This window comes from Arachis hypogaea, chromosome 8, assembly GCF_003086295.3.
Source record: "Arachis hypogaea cultivar Tifrunner chromosome 8, arahy.Tifrunner.gnm2.J5K5, whole genome shotgun sequence".
NCBI lineage: Eukaryota > Viridiplantae > Streptophyta > Magnoliopsida > Fabales > Fabaceae > Arachis > Arachis hypogaea.
Window position 1 is genome coordinate 47,959,864 of NC_092043.1, and position 16,532 is coordinate 47,976,395.

The window sequence follows — 16,532 nt, forward strand, 5'->3', positions numbered from 1 at the left end:
GCTGAAAAAACAGCAATACAATCTGCATGATGATATCTTCATTTAATCAACTCAGAATATACCAGGATATAAATTACAAAGTAACAACCCCTATTTTTGAAAAATATTAGAATCCTAAACATACTAAAATGAAGATAAAAAATGGCCTAATGTAAGAAAATGTAAAAACCAATCCTTTTAAGAGTTCAAAAGGGGTAATTGTTTAGGCTTCCAATATTATGAAACAGTGATGCTTGTCAGGACTTGAAGTCTTCAACATTGTAATTGTCATAATTGACAAGAAATTATTTATGATATCCAAATAAAGGAAAATCCAAGTGCTTGTCTTATATAATGCTCAGAAGCTAGAACAGAATAATTAGCTTTATCCAGGAGAAGAAAACATGATGGAACCAATAACTTGATATAACAAAACAATGAATAAATATTTTTCAAGTTTCTATGAAATATTGTGAAAAATTATAACTTTGTCATTCACCCTAGCATGACATAATATGTGTCTTGAATGTTAGAATAAAAAGCAATCAAATGGGAGATTTTCACAAAGAAGGTGACCAAGTCACAATTTTCTTACATCTTTGAATTAAAATGATCACCAGTAAACTCAGAAAGTCCTCCAACAGAAATCCAAATGCATACATCAATTGTTTGCATTAAGCACCCCAAGGACCAAGAATAGGATAAAACATTAAAACACCAACAGTGTAATAGTAAATAGTCAACAAAAAAGTTTCACTTACAATCCATGTGAAAAGCAAGGTGACATCTGCTGTTGTTTTTCCAAAATTATTTAACTGCATAAATAACATTCATTGCATATTAAGAGCAACATATGTATCAAATTCTAACTAAAAAAGAAATTGAAGTGACTCTTGCCTACCACGAAAGTAAAAACTGGTGCAGGAAAGCTACTCTCCTTGTAATTATGGGGTATAATAGGTGAGATCTGAGGACAAACTATTCTCAGTGCTGGGTCAGGTTCTGCATTTGGAACAAAATTATAGAGGAGATAATCAATGTAAGGGATAAGGTATTTACAATTAATATCATAATGCACTTGGAATTTTGGAATATATGACTACCCCATTTTACCTTCATATATTGTCCAAGCCTTTGGGTACAATGCATGATATGTGGATTTGTCACCACTCAGATTCCAATCCCATGATTGAATTCCTGATACTGGGTTTTCTCTGAACGAAATTGAAGTAAATTTTTTAAAAGAAATTAATTTACAAGAATAAGCTTAAGAGAATGATAAATTAGTAACTGGTAATTTAGAAGGCAATCTATAAATGTTTACCTTAATATATCTGGCTTCCTGCACATAGTACACTTGAATATTTTTCACCACTTGGACGCGAAACGAATACCTGATATTATTAGCAGCAGCAAGCAAAGAAATAAATTTGGTTATGAATGTCCTTTTTCTTGATAAACAAACTATTATCAACCTTAAAGTACCTTGGACTAAGTAAACTGCATGAGAATTTTACATTTATATTGTCAGAAAAAAATAGCTTCAAAATACCTATACCTAACCGTGATGTAACGCAGCAACAAAATAGCTTCAAGTGCAAATTAAATTAAACTCTCGCATCTAAATTAGCTTATTGGAATCATAACAAGAATAATGCACTAAATTAAACTAAAGCATCAAGTCAAAGACACTCAAGATCATAAAGGTTCTATAATGAAACAAAGAGGTGAAAGCAAGGAGTTGAGAAAAATACCTATGGCAAACGTTCTCTAAGGATAAAAGACATAAAAAAGATTAATGGAAAATCAAAAGAGAAAGAATGGCTTGAACACTACTCAAGCAAGAGAACAAAAAATAGATGAGATAAGACAATAATGCAGGACAAGTAAAAACTGACATATTATACTTAATGAACAATTTCAATAATGAATTCAATGATGGTGGCAATGAATATGAAAATAACTGATTAGATACATTGTAAATAAGATTCAAACAAGTATTGTGAATCATATTTTCTGTGATTAAATAAAACAAATTACATAGAAATTTATTCAATAATTACATATGGAAAGTGTACACACTATATAACATAGAAAGATATCATGGAAAATATATAACTTAAATTGAAGTATGTTCTATGAATTTGCCTTTTCTTTTCTCCTTTATGGAATGAAAATAATTTTCTTCTATGAACAACCGATAATTCTATTACATCTTGTCTTCATTTTCGTATTTAAGGCTGTCATGATAAATATAATTTTCACGATAATTCTATTACAAAAGTCACTTATTCTCGTTCATCAAAAAGAGGCAATAATAACATTAATAAAACAAATTTTTATTACTGCCATCATGTAAATACAACACAGCAAGTTAATTGGAGTAATTGTGTAAATACAATTACTTAACAAGCTAATGAGTATCAAATACTTTGTCTATAATCTAATTAGTGTCAAGCTCTTCTTTTTCAACTCTTTTTCAATGACAACCAAATAAAATATGAAAAAGAAGTAATCATTAATAAAGGTATAAAATTACCTAAAAGTATTTTATAACTATTTTTTATGGATCAAATACTTTTAAAATTCTTCTACATATCTGTTTAAAAAGATACATCTTTTCTACCAAAAGTCTCTTCGGAATAGCCATCAAGACTTTAGATAAAATCTAGTTCACCGTCCCCTTCGGCATTGCCATCAAGGCCGGAAAACTAGAAAATCAAATATTATTAATAAAAAGGTTATAAATCACAATTACATCTATAATGATCGTCTTACCTACATCATTATTTTTTCAAACATATCTTCCGGGCATTGTTCATTTACAAAACTAGCTAACAATTAACTTGAACTAGATATGTGCAACCTAAATAAAAATCTTTAAACCATTTACATGTTCTTCCTCCTTTAAGCAAATCCTCCATCCGTTAAAAAGGTTGAATTAGGGCACAATTTCTACATTGAAAAACAATTAAAACAGTGTAACTATTATGAATAATAACTTAAAAGAGTTTAAAATAGTCAATTAAATATTTTCTATATTAGTAGAAATTGAATTAGACAAAGTAATTGAGAGTAAAAAAATGACTTACAATGATCAAATTACATCAAAAATGCTTTTCCTTAACTTTTTTCCTTTAGCTAATTCTTCTTGATGTAAAAAATGTTTCTGAGCATGACTGGAAATTTGACTAGGAGTTTTTGTTTTTACATAATATTCTGAAATTCTTTTCCAGTGTGAGCCTTCTTTTTGCTAAAAATTTTTAAACAAAAGCATAAACTATTTAATTAGTAACGATATTTTTAGATATCAAACAATTTTTTTTTCCTTTTTGATTTTTAGTCCAACTAAAAACCTTATTATGCCAACCACGGTCAAAACAAAATAAATTTAGCAATCAATAAAAATTACTTTAGAATTCGCTCAAATTACTAGTTATTGATGCATAAAAACACTGATGTATGCAAGCTTTAATTAACAAGAGAGCAGTGAAGTAGATCTTGCAAAAAAGAGGTGCTAGATTTATATATTGTAGATAACATACAATCATCATGGACAAGTTAGAGATATATCTAAATCAGGAGAATTGCTTCTATATGTTGATATTAGTTGCTTCACATCTTTTTTTGTAAATACCAATATTCAACAAAATAATAAATAAATAAATAAATAAGAGGTAAAAAGAAGTAATATAATAATAAATACCTATGTTCATCTTCAGTCCAATGATATCCTGTGTTTGTTGGTGCTGCCTCCTCTTGTGCAGTTGGCACTACCTCCTCCTCTGCAGCTGGCACGACCTCCTCCCTGCGATGATAATAAACAAAATATTAAAAAGTTCATTGTTTATTAGGTTTGTTCATAAAATTTATAAGAAAAAAGAAATATAGAATAAGTAAACAGAAATAAAGAGTACGAGAAATAAACCTTGCGAAATAAAAGGGGAATTATTAAACTACTCTTTTACTTTAGTCTATGACAACAATAAAGAAGTTTCGTAATCCACAAATTCAGCTCAATAGAATACATAAATTTAAATACAATTTTAGTCTATTAAACTATTCTTTCACCTTAATCTTTGATAATAATAAAGACGTCTCGTGGCTCACAAATTCAGCCCAACAAAATATATAAATTTAATTCTAATTTATTTTGTGATTTTAAATTAAAAAAATTGTAATTGAATTTATGTATTCTGTTGGGCTGAATTTGTGGGATACAAGACTTTTTTATTGTTGTCATGGATTAAGGTCGAAGAATAGTTTAATAAGAATGAAAATATTGAGAATACGGACCTGTGATGATGATGAGTCGAATAAGGGTGTGATGGTGGTGGTGGTGTTGTTGCATTGATAGGGATGGAGAGAGGGTTGTGTTCCATCATGATGGTCATTGTATTGATGTCGTTCATCAGCTTCTGAAAGCGTTCTTGCAGCTGTGTCGGGGTCCTGCCGGGGAGACGAGCAGCCACGGCCTCCCAGCGGTTCTGGATATCATCCTGAAAACAACTGGTAATAATTGACTCAAATGCTTTGTTCTCCTCCCAAGTCCAGACCGAAGCTTGAGGTTGAAGTGGTTGATGACCACCGACATCGGGAATCAGCTCTAACATGTTTCTACTGGTGTCCCACTGAGTCTGAGGCTGAGGCTGAGGTGGTGGATAACCACAGGTGTCAGCGAAAAACTCATCCGTCAGCGTCCTTACTATATCCGTCTGAGATTGAGACTGAAGTGGTTGATTACCACACACGTCAATGGCACGTGACTGAGACTGAGACTGAGACTGAAGTGGTTGAGAACCAGATAATGGGCTTCCCCAATAGTGCTCTGTCCTCTTCATAACTTCCGGGAAACACTCATCAATAACTGGCTGAGGTGGTTCATTACCACTCACGTCCATGGCACATGGCTGAGGCCGAGACTGAAGTGATAATGGGCTTCCCCAATAGTGCTCTGTCCTCTTCATAGCTTCTGGGAAACACTCATCAATAACCGGCTGAGGTGGTTGATTACCACTCACGTCCATGGCACACGGCTCACCTACATTGTTTTCGTCCCCATTCCAGACGGGCTCAGGCAGAGGCGGACACTCAAACTGAAACTGCGGTGCTTCATCGTCGGCATCAAAGTCTATCATATCCCACGGGTCTTTGATATCCCATGGATTCATCATTGCAGAATCTGATTGCTCTTCACTCATTCTTCTTCTCTTCTTCTTCTCCTCCTTCTTCTTTCTTGGTTTCCTACTTTTTCTTCTTTCTTGGTTTCTTATTTTTAGATATAGTATTTATTTATTGATGTAAGTTTCACTTTCTAAGATAGAGTGTGTCAATTAATTTATATTACATTATGAATAAAAATTAAATAATTTTATTTTAAAAATTCATTTTAGGATTTTTTTTATCTTTTGTATTATGTAAATGTAGATAATTTTAATTAAAGCAAAAGACTCTCAGAACTCAGAAGGCATTAAAGATAATTTTTTACTCTAAAATTAATATTTTAATCCAATTTTTTAAATTACAAATTATCTTTTTTTTTTCCTTTTTGGATAAACGGGACTGAAGCTCAAAGAGAAGGAATTAAATAATTGTAACTAATCGGGATAGTATATTTGACTCATTTAGATTACATAATTTTTTTTTTTTTGATACTCTGTTTCGCTCTTTATACAATATACTTTAATTACAAATTATCTATTTAAATAAAAATAAAAAATAAAAGAGTTGACTCTATTTAAATTTTATGTTTTCAATGCAAAATTCTTCTAAATTAACAATAACAAATTATTGTTATTGTAACTAATCAGGGTAGTAAATTTCACTCGTTTAGATTACATAATATTTTCTTTTTTTGATACTCTGTTTCGCTCCTTATACAACATACTTTAATTACAAATTATCTATTTAAATAAAAATAAAAGAGTTGATTCTATTTAAATTTTATGCTTTCAATACAAAATTCTTCTAAATTAATATCAAATCAAATTATTGTTATATAGACAAAAAGTGGTTAACTTCTACACCTCAATCTCAACAAGAAACCAATTGATCATTGCTACTTTTGATTTAATTAAGTAAAGATCAACCAAGAATCTACTATGGATAAAAATAAATAATTATAGGAATATTTTAGAGCACAGGTTCTGGAAGAAGAGTATTGTGAATGGTGGGGAAGAGTGAAGCAAGTCTTCAAAGCCATTGGAATTGAATTGCACAGTGACATGACAAGGTTAAGCGCGTTAATTGTAAAAATTGAACTCATTTGTTACCGTTATTTTTATTAGTAGTTTCAAATGTTTGAGGTTTGAAAATCAAACGGGTCATCTAACCAGTAAAATTAGATATTAAAAAATTTAATCCAAATTTAATTAGGATTTTATTGGATATAATAAAATAATATATTAATATATATAAAATATTTTTAAAAAATAGATTTAATTTTTTTGTAGTTTATTATTTTGAATCGATTAACTGTTAAAATATATATCAGTTTAATTAGTTAATCGATTTTTTTTTAATTAATTTTCTGTCAAACGATATATATTAAATCGAACTAATTTAACGGAATGGAACGGATTAATTTCAATCTAATTTTTAATAGTATGGTCATGTTTGTTCATTTTAAAAAATAAAAACTTAGAACAAAAAGTTTTTGATAAATTTTTTACAGAGATTTTTTTATATTTACGACAATATATAGAGGTAACAGGTGAATTTGGTGTCCAATTTTTGCTTTTCTATCTTAACCCTATTAATAAAGAGTAATTGATATAATTTTTTATTTTTAAAAAAATAAAAAAAGTAAATTACCAATTAACTTTTTTTCATTTTTATTACGGTTACTTTTCTATTTCACGGATAACTTTCGATCATTTCGTCTTTTTTTTTTTGTTCCATTCTCTTCTTTTAGAGTTTTGTCTATTTTTATTAATTTTTTATCTTTCTGTATCTTTTTCTAATTATTAAATTAATTATGTATTACTTTTTTGTCTTCAAAAAATTGTAAAAAAAAAAAATGACTCATAATTAATTATACCAAATCTCTTCCATTTTTATGATAATAAGAAAAATAAAGGAAATAGAAGAGTTTGATGTCCAATTTCTGTTTTCTCATCCTAATTCTGTTAATAAAAAAGAGGAGTGCTACACATACAAGTCTTTTTGACTTACAAGTCTTACAAGTTACTAGGCCTTTTAATGCGTTATTCAACGTTTCCTGTTTTCAAAGCGCTACACTCATAACGGTCTTCTTCTTCTTCTTCTCTTCCTCTTCCTCTTCTTCTTCCTCTTCCTCTTCGTTTTTTTTTTCGATTTTCATGATTTCTGAAATCAAGTTTTGAAATCGTTTTGAAGAAGAAGAAGCAGCAGAAGATGAGGAGAAAGAGAAAGAGTTCTGAATTATGCAACGAATTTTGGGTGTATTTCTTAAATACTTTGGGTGTATTTTTCGTAATCCTTTGGGTGTATTTCTGTAATCCTTTTGAAGATAATGGAACTTCAGAAATACACCCAAACGATTACAGAAGTACACCCAAAATGATTACAGAAATACACCCAAAGAATTACAGAAATACACCCAAATGGTTACAGGAATTCACCCAAATGGTTACAGGAATTCACCCAAAGGATTACAGAAAATACACCCAAAGGATTTAAAGAAATACACCCAAAATTCGTTAAAATACATCTTATGCATAATTCAGAACTCTTTCTCTTTCTCCTCCTCATCTTCTACTGCTTCTTCTTCTTCAAAAACGATTTCACCATGAAAAATCGAGAAAAAAAAAAGATAAAACAGAGAGAAAAGAACGTAAATGAAGAAGAAGAGGAAGACGATGAAGAAGAACGTGCAAAAACGAAAGTAAAGGAGAAGAAGAAGAGTAAGAAGAAGAACGTGCAGGAAGAAGAAGAAGAAGGAGAAAGAGAAGGCAAGAAACGAAAGAAAAGAAAAAGGAGAAGACGAAGAGGAAGAAGAATGGTTGGAAACGTGTTTGGAGTGTTAGTTTTAATTGAACTTGTAAGGCTTACAAGCCTTAATCGCTTGTATGCGAAGAATTACTCAATAAAAAATAATTGATATAACTTTTTATTTTGAAAAAAGTCAAAAAATAAAGTAAATTACCAATTAATTTTTTTTATTTTTATTACGGTTACTTTTCTATTTTACCTATAATTTTCAATCACTTAATCTTCTTTTTTATTTCATTCTCTTCTCTCATATCTTTGTTTATTTTTATTAATTTTTTTATCTCTCTGTATCGTTTTTCATTTATTAAATTAATTATGTATTATTTTTATTTTTTTGTCTTAAAAAATTGCAAGAAAAAAAAATTACTTATAATTAACTCTACCAAAAACTCCATTTCTATGATAACTATAAAAAGAGTGGTTATAATTTTTTAATAATTTGTGGTAATATAAAAGATGTTTATTTATATTAGATTAAGGTAGAGAAAAAAAAAACTGAAAGTAGATAGAGTATATATTTTTTGCCTTCATATAATTTACACAGACAATTAAGAATGAAGCGATTTAAAAAAAAGAGATATACTTTAAAAAAATAGTTTTAATTTATATAGTTTAATACTAACTACGTATTCTGTGATATATTGTACTCTAATTTGCTATTCAATCTCAACTTTTAACGAACATAAATAAAAAATTCATTACATGCATATATACATTTTTTTAAAATGATATTATGAAATAATAAATTAAAATTTTATTTATAATATTATTTAATTGATATATATCATTAATCATCTGTTTTGTAACTTTTTTAAATAAATATATTAGTTTTACCGTTGATTTTCATATATCATATATTTAAAGATAAATTAAAAGTGTTTCATACGATATTAATTAGTTAACATTTTTTATTCATAATATCTTTCATTTTGTTAGGTCACATTCTATTTTACATTATTCTTGATTCTATTATTTGACCACAAATTAGTCATTTTTTAGTTTTATTTTAAATCTTAATTTAGAATCTTAATTCTGTTTTAGGACAATTTACCAAAATAAATAATTTGACTTCCAATTTTATTATAATACACATTTTACAAAACGAATACCAAAATACATTTTTTTCATAAACTATATAAACTGCGACAGGAGACCACGGTTTACAAATGAATGTAAACCGCTACAGGAGTCTCGCGGTTTCTATAACCTACTTTTACATTTTCCATAACCAAAATACATTCTTCTTCTCCTCCTTATTCTTCTTCTTTCTAATTAACGAAAAGACCAATTTGTCTTACGTTTTATCTTTCAATGACTAATATGACTAAAAAAATTATTTGAGAACTAATTTAAAAAATCGGTGATCTTTCCAGAATAAATTTGGCTATTAACCCAATAAAAAAAAAGAAAAGCTCTACATCCATGTAAAAATTACATAGATGGGTATCCATGTAACTTTCACTCCACGCCCCACACTACCGCTTGTTTTACACGTGCCTCTTATAACCTAGATAACGAATTCTTATTTTGCGTTATCAACGTTTCTCAACGTAAACTTTTTCATACAACGTAAACCTCTTTCTCCTCCTCCTCCTCCAACCTAATTAAATTCGTTGTTCTCCTCTTTCGCGTTTTTCTTCTCTGCATTATGGATCTGGATTGATTCAACGTAATTATCTCTGTCATTCATTTTCTTCTTCGTTTTCTTCTTCGGTCTGCACTTTTGAATTGAAACAATAAATGAATCAATTTCAAATCAGTTGAATGAGTGCGATTTTGATGATTCTTCTCAAACGCATCAATTTGATGAGGTTTGGATTATTGAATTCTGAATCGAATTTAATGGAATAAAATTTCTAATTTTATTTGAAGTGAATTGAATGGACTGAGGTGATCTACATCTGAATTGAATTCAATTGAATTGATAATATATAACTGTGAGTAATTATGAGTGACAGTAATTGTGAGTAACTATGAGTAAATGTGAGTAACTTTTCGATTCGGTAAGTACTAAAAAGGTGGTTCATCACTTTCATGTTTTCGATTCGGTCCGCAGAAAGGAGTCTAACAAAAATTAGACCAATATATTATGTTTTCTTCCCTAAGCACTATATAATTATTTCACCGTAATTATGATTTTGGTTCACCATAACTAAGATTTCGGTTCACCATTAGTACTGTGTTCGGTTCACCATGAGTACTGTATTCGGTTCATTCTGCACTATTCAAAACTCTTCTTCCTCACCTTCTATTGCTTCTTCACCATAGAGAGAAGGAGGAAAAGACAAAAAAAATACAGCAGTAACAATAACAAAAGAATGAAAATAGGGTTTCAGGGTTTAGGATTTTAGGGTTTAGGCTTTATGGGTTTAGGGTTCAGTGTACATGGGTTCAGTGTGTTTCAAACTTTTGGTTCGTCCCGTGTATTAATTTCGGTTCACCGTGTTCATGGTTAAGGGTTTAGGGTTCAGGGTTTTAGGGGTTTAGGGTTTACGGTAGGGTTTAGGGTTTAGGATTTAGCATTTAGGGTTCAGAGTTCAGTGTTCAAGGGTCGGGTTCAGGATTTAGGGTTTAGCATTCAGGGTTTAGAGTTCAGAGTTCAGGGTTCGGGTTCGGGTTCAGGGTTTAGGGTTTAGGTTTAGGTTTTAGGGTGTAGGATTTAGAGTTTTAGAGATTTAGGGTTTATGGGTTCAGAGTTCAGTGTTCAGGGTTCTAGTTTTAGTGTTTAGGGTTTAGGATTCAATATTTAGGTGTTCATAATTTTTTGGTAAACAGGAGAGCGATTTGGATTACTCTTCTGAAACGAATCAAACTGACAAAGTTTGGATTATTCAATTTTGAATCGAATTGAATGGAATGCAGTTGCTAATTTGAATTGAATTAAATGGACAGAGGTGTACTGAATTGAATTGAATTGATAATATGTAAATTGCAGATAGAGTTATTTGAATTTGATTTTATATAATGGATTATGTTTCGTTCACTCAATACTATACAATTGTATTATTTTCGGTTCACCATGAGTACTATGTTCGGTTCACCATGAGTCTTGTGTTTGGTTCACCATGAGTGCTGTGTTCGGTTCATTTTGCAGAAAGTTGTTTAAATTTGATTTTATATAATGGATTATATTTCATTCACTCAGTACTATACAATTAACAATTGTATTGTTTTCGGTTCACTATGAGTACTGTGTTCGGTTCACCATGAATACTGTGTTCGGTTCATTTTGCACTATTCAAAACTCTTCTTCCTCACCTTCTACTGCTTCTTCACCAGAGAGAAGGATGAAGAAGAAGACACTTCATGCGTAAACGAGCGTGAAAAGAAGAAGAAGAAGAAGAAGCGCGCGAGAAGAAGAAGAAGCATGGAGGAGAAGAAGCGTTGGACGATTTTGTGTGTATTGAACACGTGTATTTTAGGTTTTATTTAATGATATTGTATTTTTTTGTGTTGGGCCAACTTGATTACATAATTACATGGATGCCCGATAAAAAAAATATAATGTATTGTCACCAATTTAGAAAATCAATACCTCAATTGAAAAGTTTCTATGTTTAGCAAGAGAGAAACCAAGAGAGCGGAAGTAATGAGAAAGATGTGAGAGTGAATGATAAACATTTTGATTCAGAAGATAAAAAGTATAAGAGTGAGTTGTTTCATTTTTATGCTATAAAAAGCTAATTTTGCGTTCACCAAAGTTCAAACTCTTGACCTTATGAATTTGGAACTCTAATACCATGTTCTGAAACCACTCATCCAAAAAGCGTAACCTGATAGGATAATGTAACACTAATAATCATATCTCTAATACTTTCTAAATCTTCATTATACACATTGTACGCTTAGGTCATTGGCTCCCTATACTTTCTCTTTTGTTATAGAAAATTTTGATAATTTAATTAGATTTGATTAACCGAAAAATTTAGTCATATAATAGTAATGTATAAATATTATAACTATAAATTATTAAATCATACGAATACAAATGAGATAAATATTAAAAAAAAAACTCTATTTATAATTAAGTAAAAAGTAATTTTATGAAATCAATTCTTTTCAATTAATTTTGTGAGGATGAAGCTGGGAGTGTAATCAGAAATGGCGGTGCCAACATTGAAGTTGAGGTGCTTTCCCACCGCACTCCAATTCCACTCTAACCTTCCTTCATTCTCCACCCTCCCCCGCCCTCTCCTCTGCCACGCCGCCACCACCGCCAACAGAAACAACAAGAGGAGTAAGAGTAATAATAACACTGCTCCTCCTCCTTCTTCCCCTCTTCCCAAACCACCAGCTGGATTCGTCGTCGACCAACGCGGCAAGCTTGTCTCCGCTTCCAAGCACCGCCTTGCCACTCTCGTAACTATTATTATTATTATTATTATTATTATTATTATTATTCATGCTTGATGTTAGAATTTTGATTTTTGAGTAAAGCAATAATATAGTCCCAAAGAATGAGGCCATGAAAGTTATTGCACTTGAAAGGCCTAAACTACCCTATGGTTCCGAAAATAATTGACATAAAGCACTGCCGTTAGTTAAAAACGAAATTGAGATAACGGTTTTGACAAATTTGTGAAATGTAGCACATCTTTCAAGTAACTCGGGCTTCTTTAGTTTTTGGCTGCTACACTCTCAGATTTTCAATATTTAAAATTTTTAATGACTAAATTGCTAGTTTACATGTGGAATTCTGGTGTAATTGGGAATGTCCAGGGTGCTTGTTGCTGTGTTAATTTGATTGAGTTGGATGGTTACTAAATACTAACTAACAGATTAAACTTTTAGCTTTTGAATTCGTTCCTTGTTACCCTGTTCTTCTAAATAAATTTATGCATAATTCATGAGGGAGCATAATAAATATCTAACTATTCATGTGCCTTTACCTAACCGCAGAAATGGTTCATGACACATAGGAAAATAAAATGAGTGTTTCGAGTTTAAATGATAAATTGTTTTTGTTGTTGTTAAGGTTGATCCGGCAAACAATCTTCCCTTGGAGTGTGTGGTTAGGAGAGAGTTCACCAGCTCTCAAGGCCACCAGTGCATGCTGCTCTGCCCCGTCGACTTGTCAGTAAACCATTTCTATCTTATGCTGTTATACTATTGTGTCTTTGCCTTTATCTTAATATATATTGTTTCGTGATTATGGACTGTGGACTCTGGAATTCTTCACTGCAGGCCTATCCAAATATTGAGGTGTACTGGTGTTGGGTGGTCCGATGTAAGTTTCGACTCGTTTGTATATTTATTGGTTGCTGACTATTCTTGAATCTTGATTCAGCACTGAATTTTCTAGATATATTTGTTGGTTCTAGATGTATAGTGTGATCTTGTTTTATTTATATTACTATTACTACCATGAACTAGTTTTGAATAACTGATCATCTTAACTAGAAGAAAGTTTTGTTTACTAGTTACATGGAAAAGGCATTTCTTTTCCTTCCCTCGGTGAGGCTCCATTCCATATATCTTGTTTCCATGTTTTAGGTCGTTGATGCGGAACTTGAATCTATCATGCCTGCTGCTGCCTATGCACTTGCCAAGATACGCATGTATTTGGTTTACAGTGGGTATGTATTCCTTCCCTCATAATTCAGAAAGTCATGGAATTTATTTGATCATTAAATATTTAGGCCTGTCCATCTCAGATACTGTTACACGGCTCGTGGTGGATTTTGCTACTCAGAAGAGAACATATTTGACTTTCATGCAGGTAAGGAGTAGTGCTTTATTTGCCCTTTACTCACAATATCTAATATCTCTGACACCAGAAGATATGATATGCTGCATAACAATTTGAATTTTGAACTACTGCTAAAGTGATAAAATTCTCCCTACTTTGCTTGTTTGTCTCTTGCGCATGGTATTTTGGGGTGATGAATTTGTAATATGCTGTATAACTATTTGATTGGACACCCAATATTTAATGGATGATGCTTTTCATTAATTTATTTTGCAGATGGTAAAGAGGCGGATGACTCACCAACTGAAGGTGTAGAAATTACACATTTCAGTAAGGTAATACATCAGCTTCTACTGCACAAACATGTGATAGTTTTGTTGTCTCTTTGAAGGTTTTTATTTTTTGGCATAACAAAGTTTACCAGTTATATTAGTGTATGCTAATTTTTAACAATATTGTTACAGGAAGGGGAACATTACATGATTTATACACCATCTGATCCACTTCTTTTTGTTGCTGTCAAGGTAAGTTTCTGCAATCAAGTTCTGGAAGCAGTTATTGCTTCTATTAAACAGTGGCAGACCTGAATTGAACTGCAAATTTTTCTGTGTTATTCCTTCTATGGTTGGTGGGAAACTTCTGAAATATTAAAGACCATTGCCATGAGAAACTGGGTATTCTGAAGCAAAATATAATCAACTTAGCCGTCTTCTTTCTGCAGGATCAAAATGGGATGTTGCAAATTGCTGATGATGTAAGTAGGTGCTCCACACAGAATTCGGACACTTCACTTTCTCAGCTTCTATATGTTGCTTATAGTTTGGTTTATATTTCCAATAAGAATTTGGAAACAATCTTGTCGAGAACTTAAATGGGTTGTGCTCCTTTCATTCATAGCGCGACACATGAGCATTTATAATATGTTAATCTATAAATGGATTGAGCATGACCCACCCTAGTGTTCTAGGAGCATGCAATCTCACACTGCAAATTTAGCATAATGTCTGCATTATTGCCCAAACAGGGTGACTATGACGGAGCTTGCTAATGTCAACTTGTGTGGACAGGAACTGCTTGAGGATCCAGCTGTCTCTAGCGCCATAGATGAAGAGACCGAATTCAATACCTTGGTGGTACGTAGTTTCGTTCTTCCAAACTTTCTTAATGTTATCAACTTCATCTCTATTCATTTCTGTAATTTGTGATGTCATTTATAAGCAGGAGGAAGAAGCTGCACTTCTTGACTCATTGTTGGGTAAAAGATAACCAGAAAGTATAGTTTCCTCTGAAATGCCACCAAATTCTGCTATTTCTATTTTTCTTTTTTTGTATAGGATCAATTTTGTATTGTGTGTATGCATGTGCTTTTTTATGTCTAGTGCAGTAGTGCTAATGTTAACATGTAACAATCCTTCCTGAGATTTAGATTTCATTTGATATAAGCTTTAGCGCTTAATGTGATTATTATAAAGAGTGCATGTCATGGAGGCAAGGTAATATTGGACCATTATTCAAACTTTAACGGCAGAATAAATCGTTGTCAGAGGTGCATCTTCGGCTGCATTAGACAGTGTAGTGATGTTAAAACAAAACTTAAGAATGTGTTACTTATGCTAAGAGTCTAAGTGTGTGTTTGGATTACAGTTTGCAAACAGAGGTTTATATAAAATTAATTTTGTAAAATTGATTTTAATCAAAAGTGAGTTGGTATTAACCTAGTTTATGTTTGGTAATTTTTATTCAAAATCGATTATAGTAAACTAAATATTGTTTGGATTACATTATTCAAAATCATTTTTGGATGGAAAATTACAGAAAAGAACATGAATTTAAATAATTATTTTATGTTATCTTATAATTTTATTTTAAATATTTAAATAAATTTTAATATTTTTTTAGTACTTTCCGTATTCTTTATTAGTCTAATAGGATTAATAGAATCATAATACAAAATAAAAAAAAATATTCCATACAAAAAAATAATAATAACAGTACAAAAACTCATATAAAAAAATAAAAAATTTTATAAAAAATAATAATATACATAAGAGAGTATTAAAAAAAATATTATAGAAAAAACAATAAATATATGAATATGAAGGACATAATTGGCACATAGAATATAAAATTCAATCTAATGTAAAAAGATCAACAGAAAAGCTAGATTAAAGGATAAAAATATTGCCAAATATGAAGATGAAGCGTTTAACAAACTTAAACGGGAACACACCCTAAGTGTTTGTTTGGAGATTATTATTTTTATTTTTTTATTTTTTAATGTGTTTTGGTAAATTTTTAATAGTAAAAATAAAAACACTAGAAAAATAAAAAATATATATTTTTTAAAAAGTTGTAATTAATGAATTCCGCTAGGGAGCCAATGAAGTATTTGTACAATGTGTACAATGGATTATTTATTTAGCTCAATATGAGTTAAAAAATGAACATCCAAGGTAAAATACTACTAATTTCTCAAACACAATACACCCATACTATCTAGAATAACTATTGGGTACTAGGGATAATAAATATCTAATATCCTACTGAATCGAACATTCCTATATCCTCGTTATACATATTGTACAGATGTTCTATTGGTTCCATATACTTCCTCGTAATGTATATTTTTTTTAAAAAATTTTTTAAAAAAATATTTTTTATATAATAAATAAACAAAAAAATATTTTTATATTATTATATTTAAACATAATTAATAAATAAAAAAAAATTTATATAAAATATTCAAATATAAAATTATTTTTATTTTTACACAAGATTTTTCTAAAAAAAATAACTCAAAAATTCTTTTTTAAAAAGTTCACCCATATAAATCCTAAGACCATATTGAGTTAAGCATATAAGTAGGACATTAATTAAATTATTAACTATAAAT

The 16,532-nt window shown here is 30.4% G+C and overlaps 2 protein-coding genes across 4 annotated transcripts; one reads left to right on the forward strand and one right to left on the reverse strand.

Moving 5' to 3' along the window:
- Positions 1-536: 536 nt before the first annotated feature.
- Positions 537-5,219, reverse strand: LOC140174878 (uncharacterized). Its single transcript, XM_072201555.1, has 6 exons — positions 4,276-5,219; positions 3,686-3,787; positions 1,304-1,373; positions 1,093-1,193; positions 881-981; positions 537-794 (listed from the first exon to the last, which is right to left on the reverse strand). Exons 1-4 carry the CDS (start codon positions 5,178-5,180, stop codon positions 1,143-1,145), a joined length of 1,128 nt encoding a protein of 375 aa, XP_072057656.1. The 5' UTR covers positions 5,181-5,219; the 3' UTR covers positions 537-794; positions 881-981; positions 1,093-1,142.
- Positions 5,220-11,987: 6,768 nt separating this feature from the next.
- On the forward strand, positions 11,988-15,110 carry LOC112707964 (uncharacterized). 3 transcript variants are annotated; one of them, XR_003156168.3, is made up of 10 exons: positions 11,988-12,309; positions 12,926-13,023; positions 13,135-13,177; positions 13,444-13,526; positions 13,605-13,669; positions 13,916-13,974; positions 14,104-14,163; positions 14,361-14,397; positions 14,707-14,772; positions 14,861-15,110. XR_003156168.3 is itself a non-coding variant. In XM_025760028.3 (10 exons), exons 1-10 carry the CDS (start codon positions 12,052-12,054, stop codon positions 14,903-14,905), a joined length of 810 nt encoding a protein of 269 aa, XP_025615813.1. In that variant the 5' UTR covers positions 11,988-12,051; the 3' UTR covers positions 14,906-15,110. The 3 variants fall into 3 exon arrangements, 1 of the variants encoding a protein (XP_025615813.1); XR_003156167.3 differs by having other exon boundaries at positions 14,361-14,393; positions 14,664-14,772; XM_025760028.3 differs by having other exon boundaries at positions 14,361-14,393.
- The last annotated feature ends 1,422 nt before the right edge of the window (positions 15,111-16,532 follow it).

What these genes read in the sequence shown, in the direction of transcription:
- LOC140174878 (XM_072201555.1), bottom strand. Translation starts at nt 5,180, where the DNA reads ATGAGTGAAGAGCAATCAGATTCTGCAATGATGAATCCATGGGATATC. An exon ending in TCGACTCATCATCATCACAG is followed by an intron (nt 3,788 to 4,275) that starts GTCCGTATTCTC and finishes TTATCATCGCAG; the next exon opens with GGAGGAGGTCGTGCCAGCTG. An exon ending in TGGACTGAAGATGAACATAG is followed by an intron (nt 1,374 to 3,685) that starts GTATTTATTATT and finishes TAATAATATCAG; the next exon opens with GTATTCGTTTCGCGTCCAAG.
- LOC112707964 (XM_025760028.3), top strand. Translation starts at nt 12,052, where the DNA reads ATGGCGGTGCCAACATTGAAGTTGAGGTGCTTTCCCACCGCACTCCAA. An exon ending in TTCTTTTTGTTGCTGTCAAG is followed by an intron (nt 14,164 to 14,360) that starts GTAAGTTTCTGC and finishes TTCTTTCTGCAG; the next exon opens with GATCAAAATGGGATGTTGCA. An exon ending in TGTTGCAAATTGCTGATGAT is followed by an intron (nt 14,394 to 14,706) that starts GTAAGTAGGTGC and finishes TTGTGTGGACAG; the next exon opens with GAACTGCTTGAGGATCCAGC.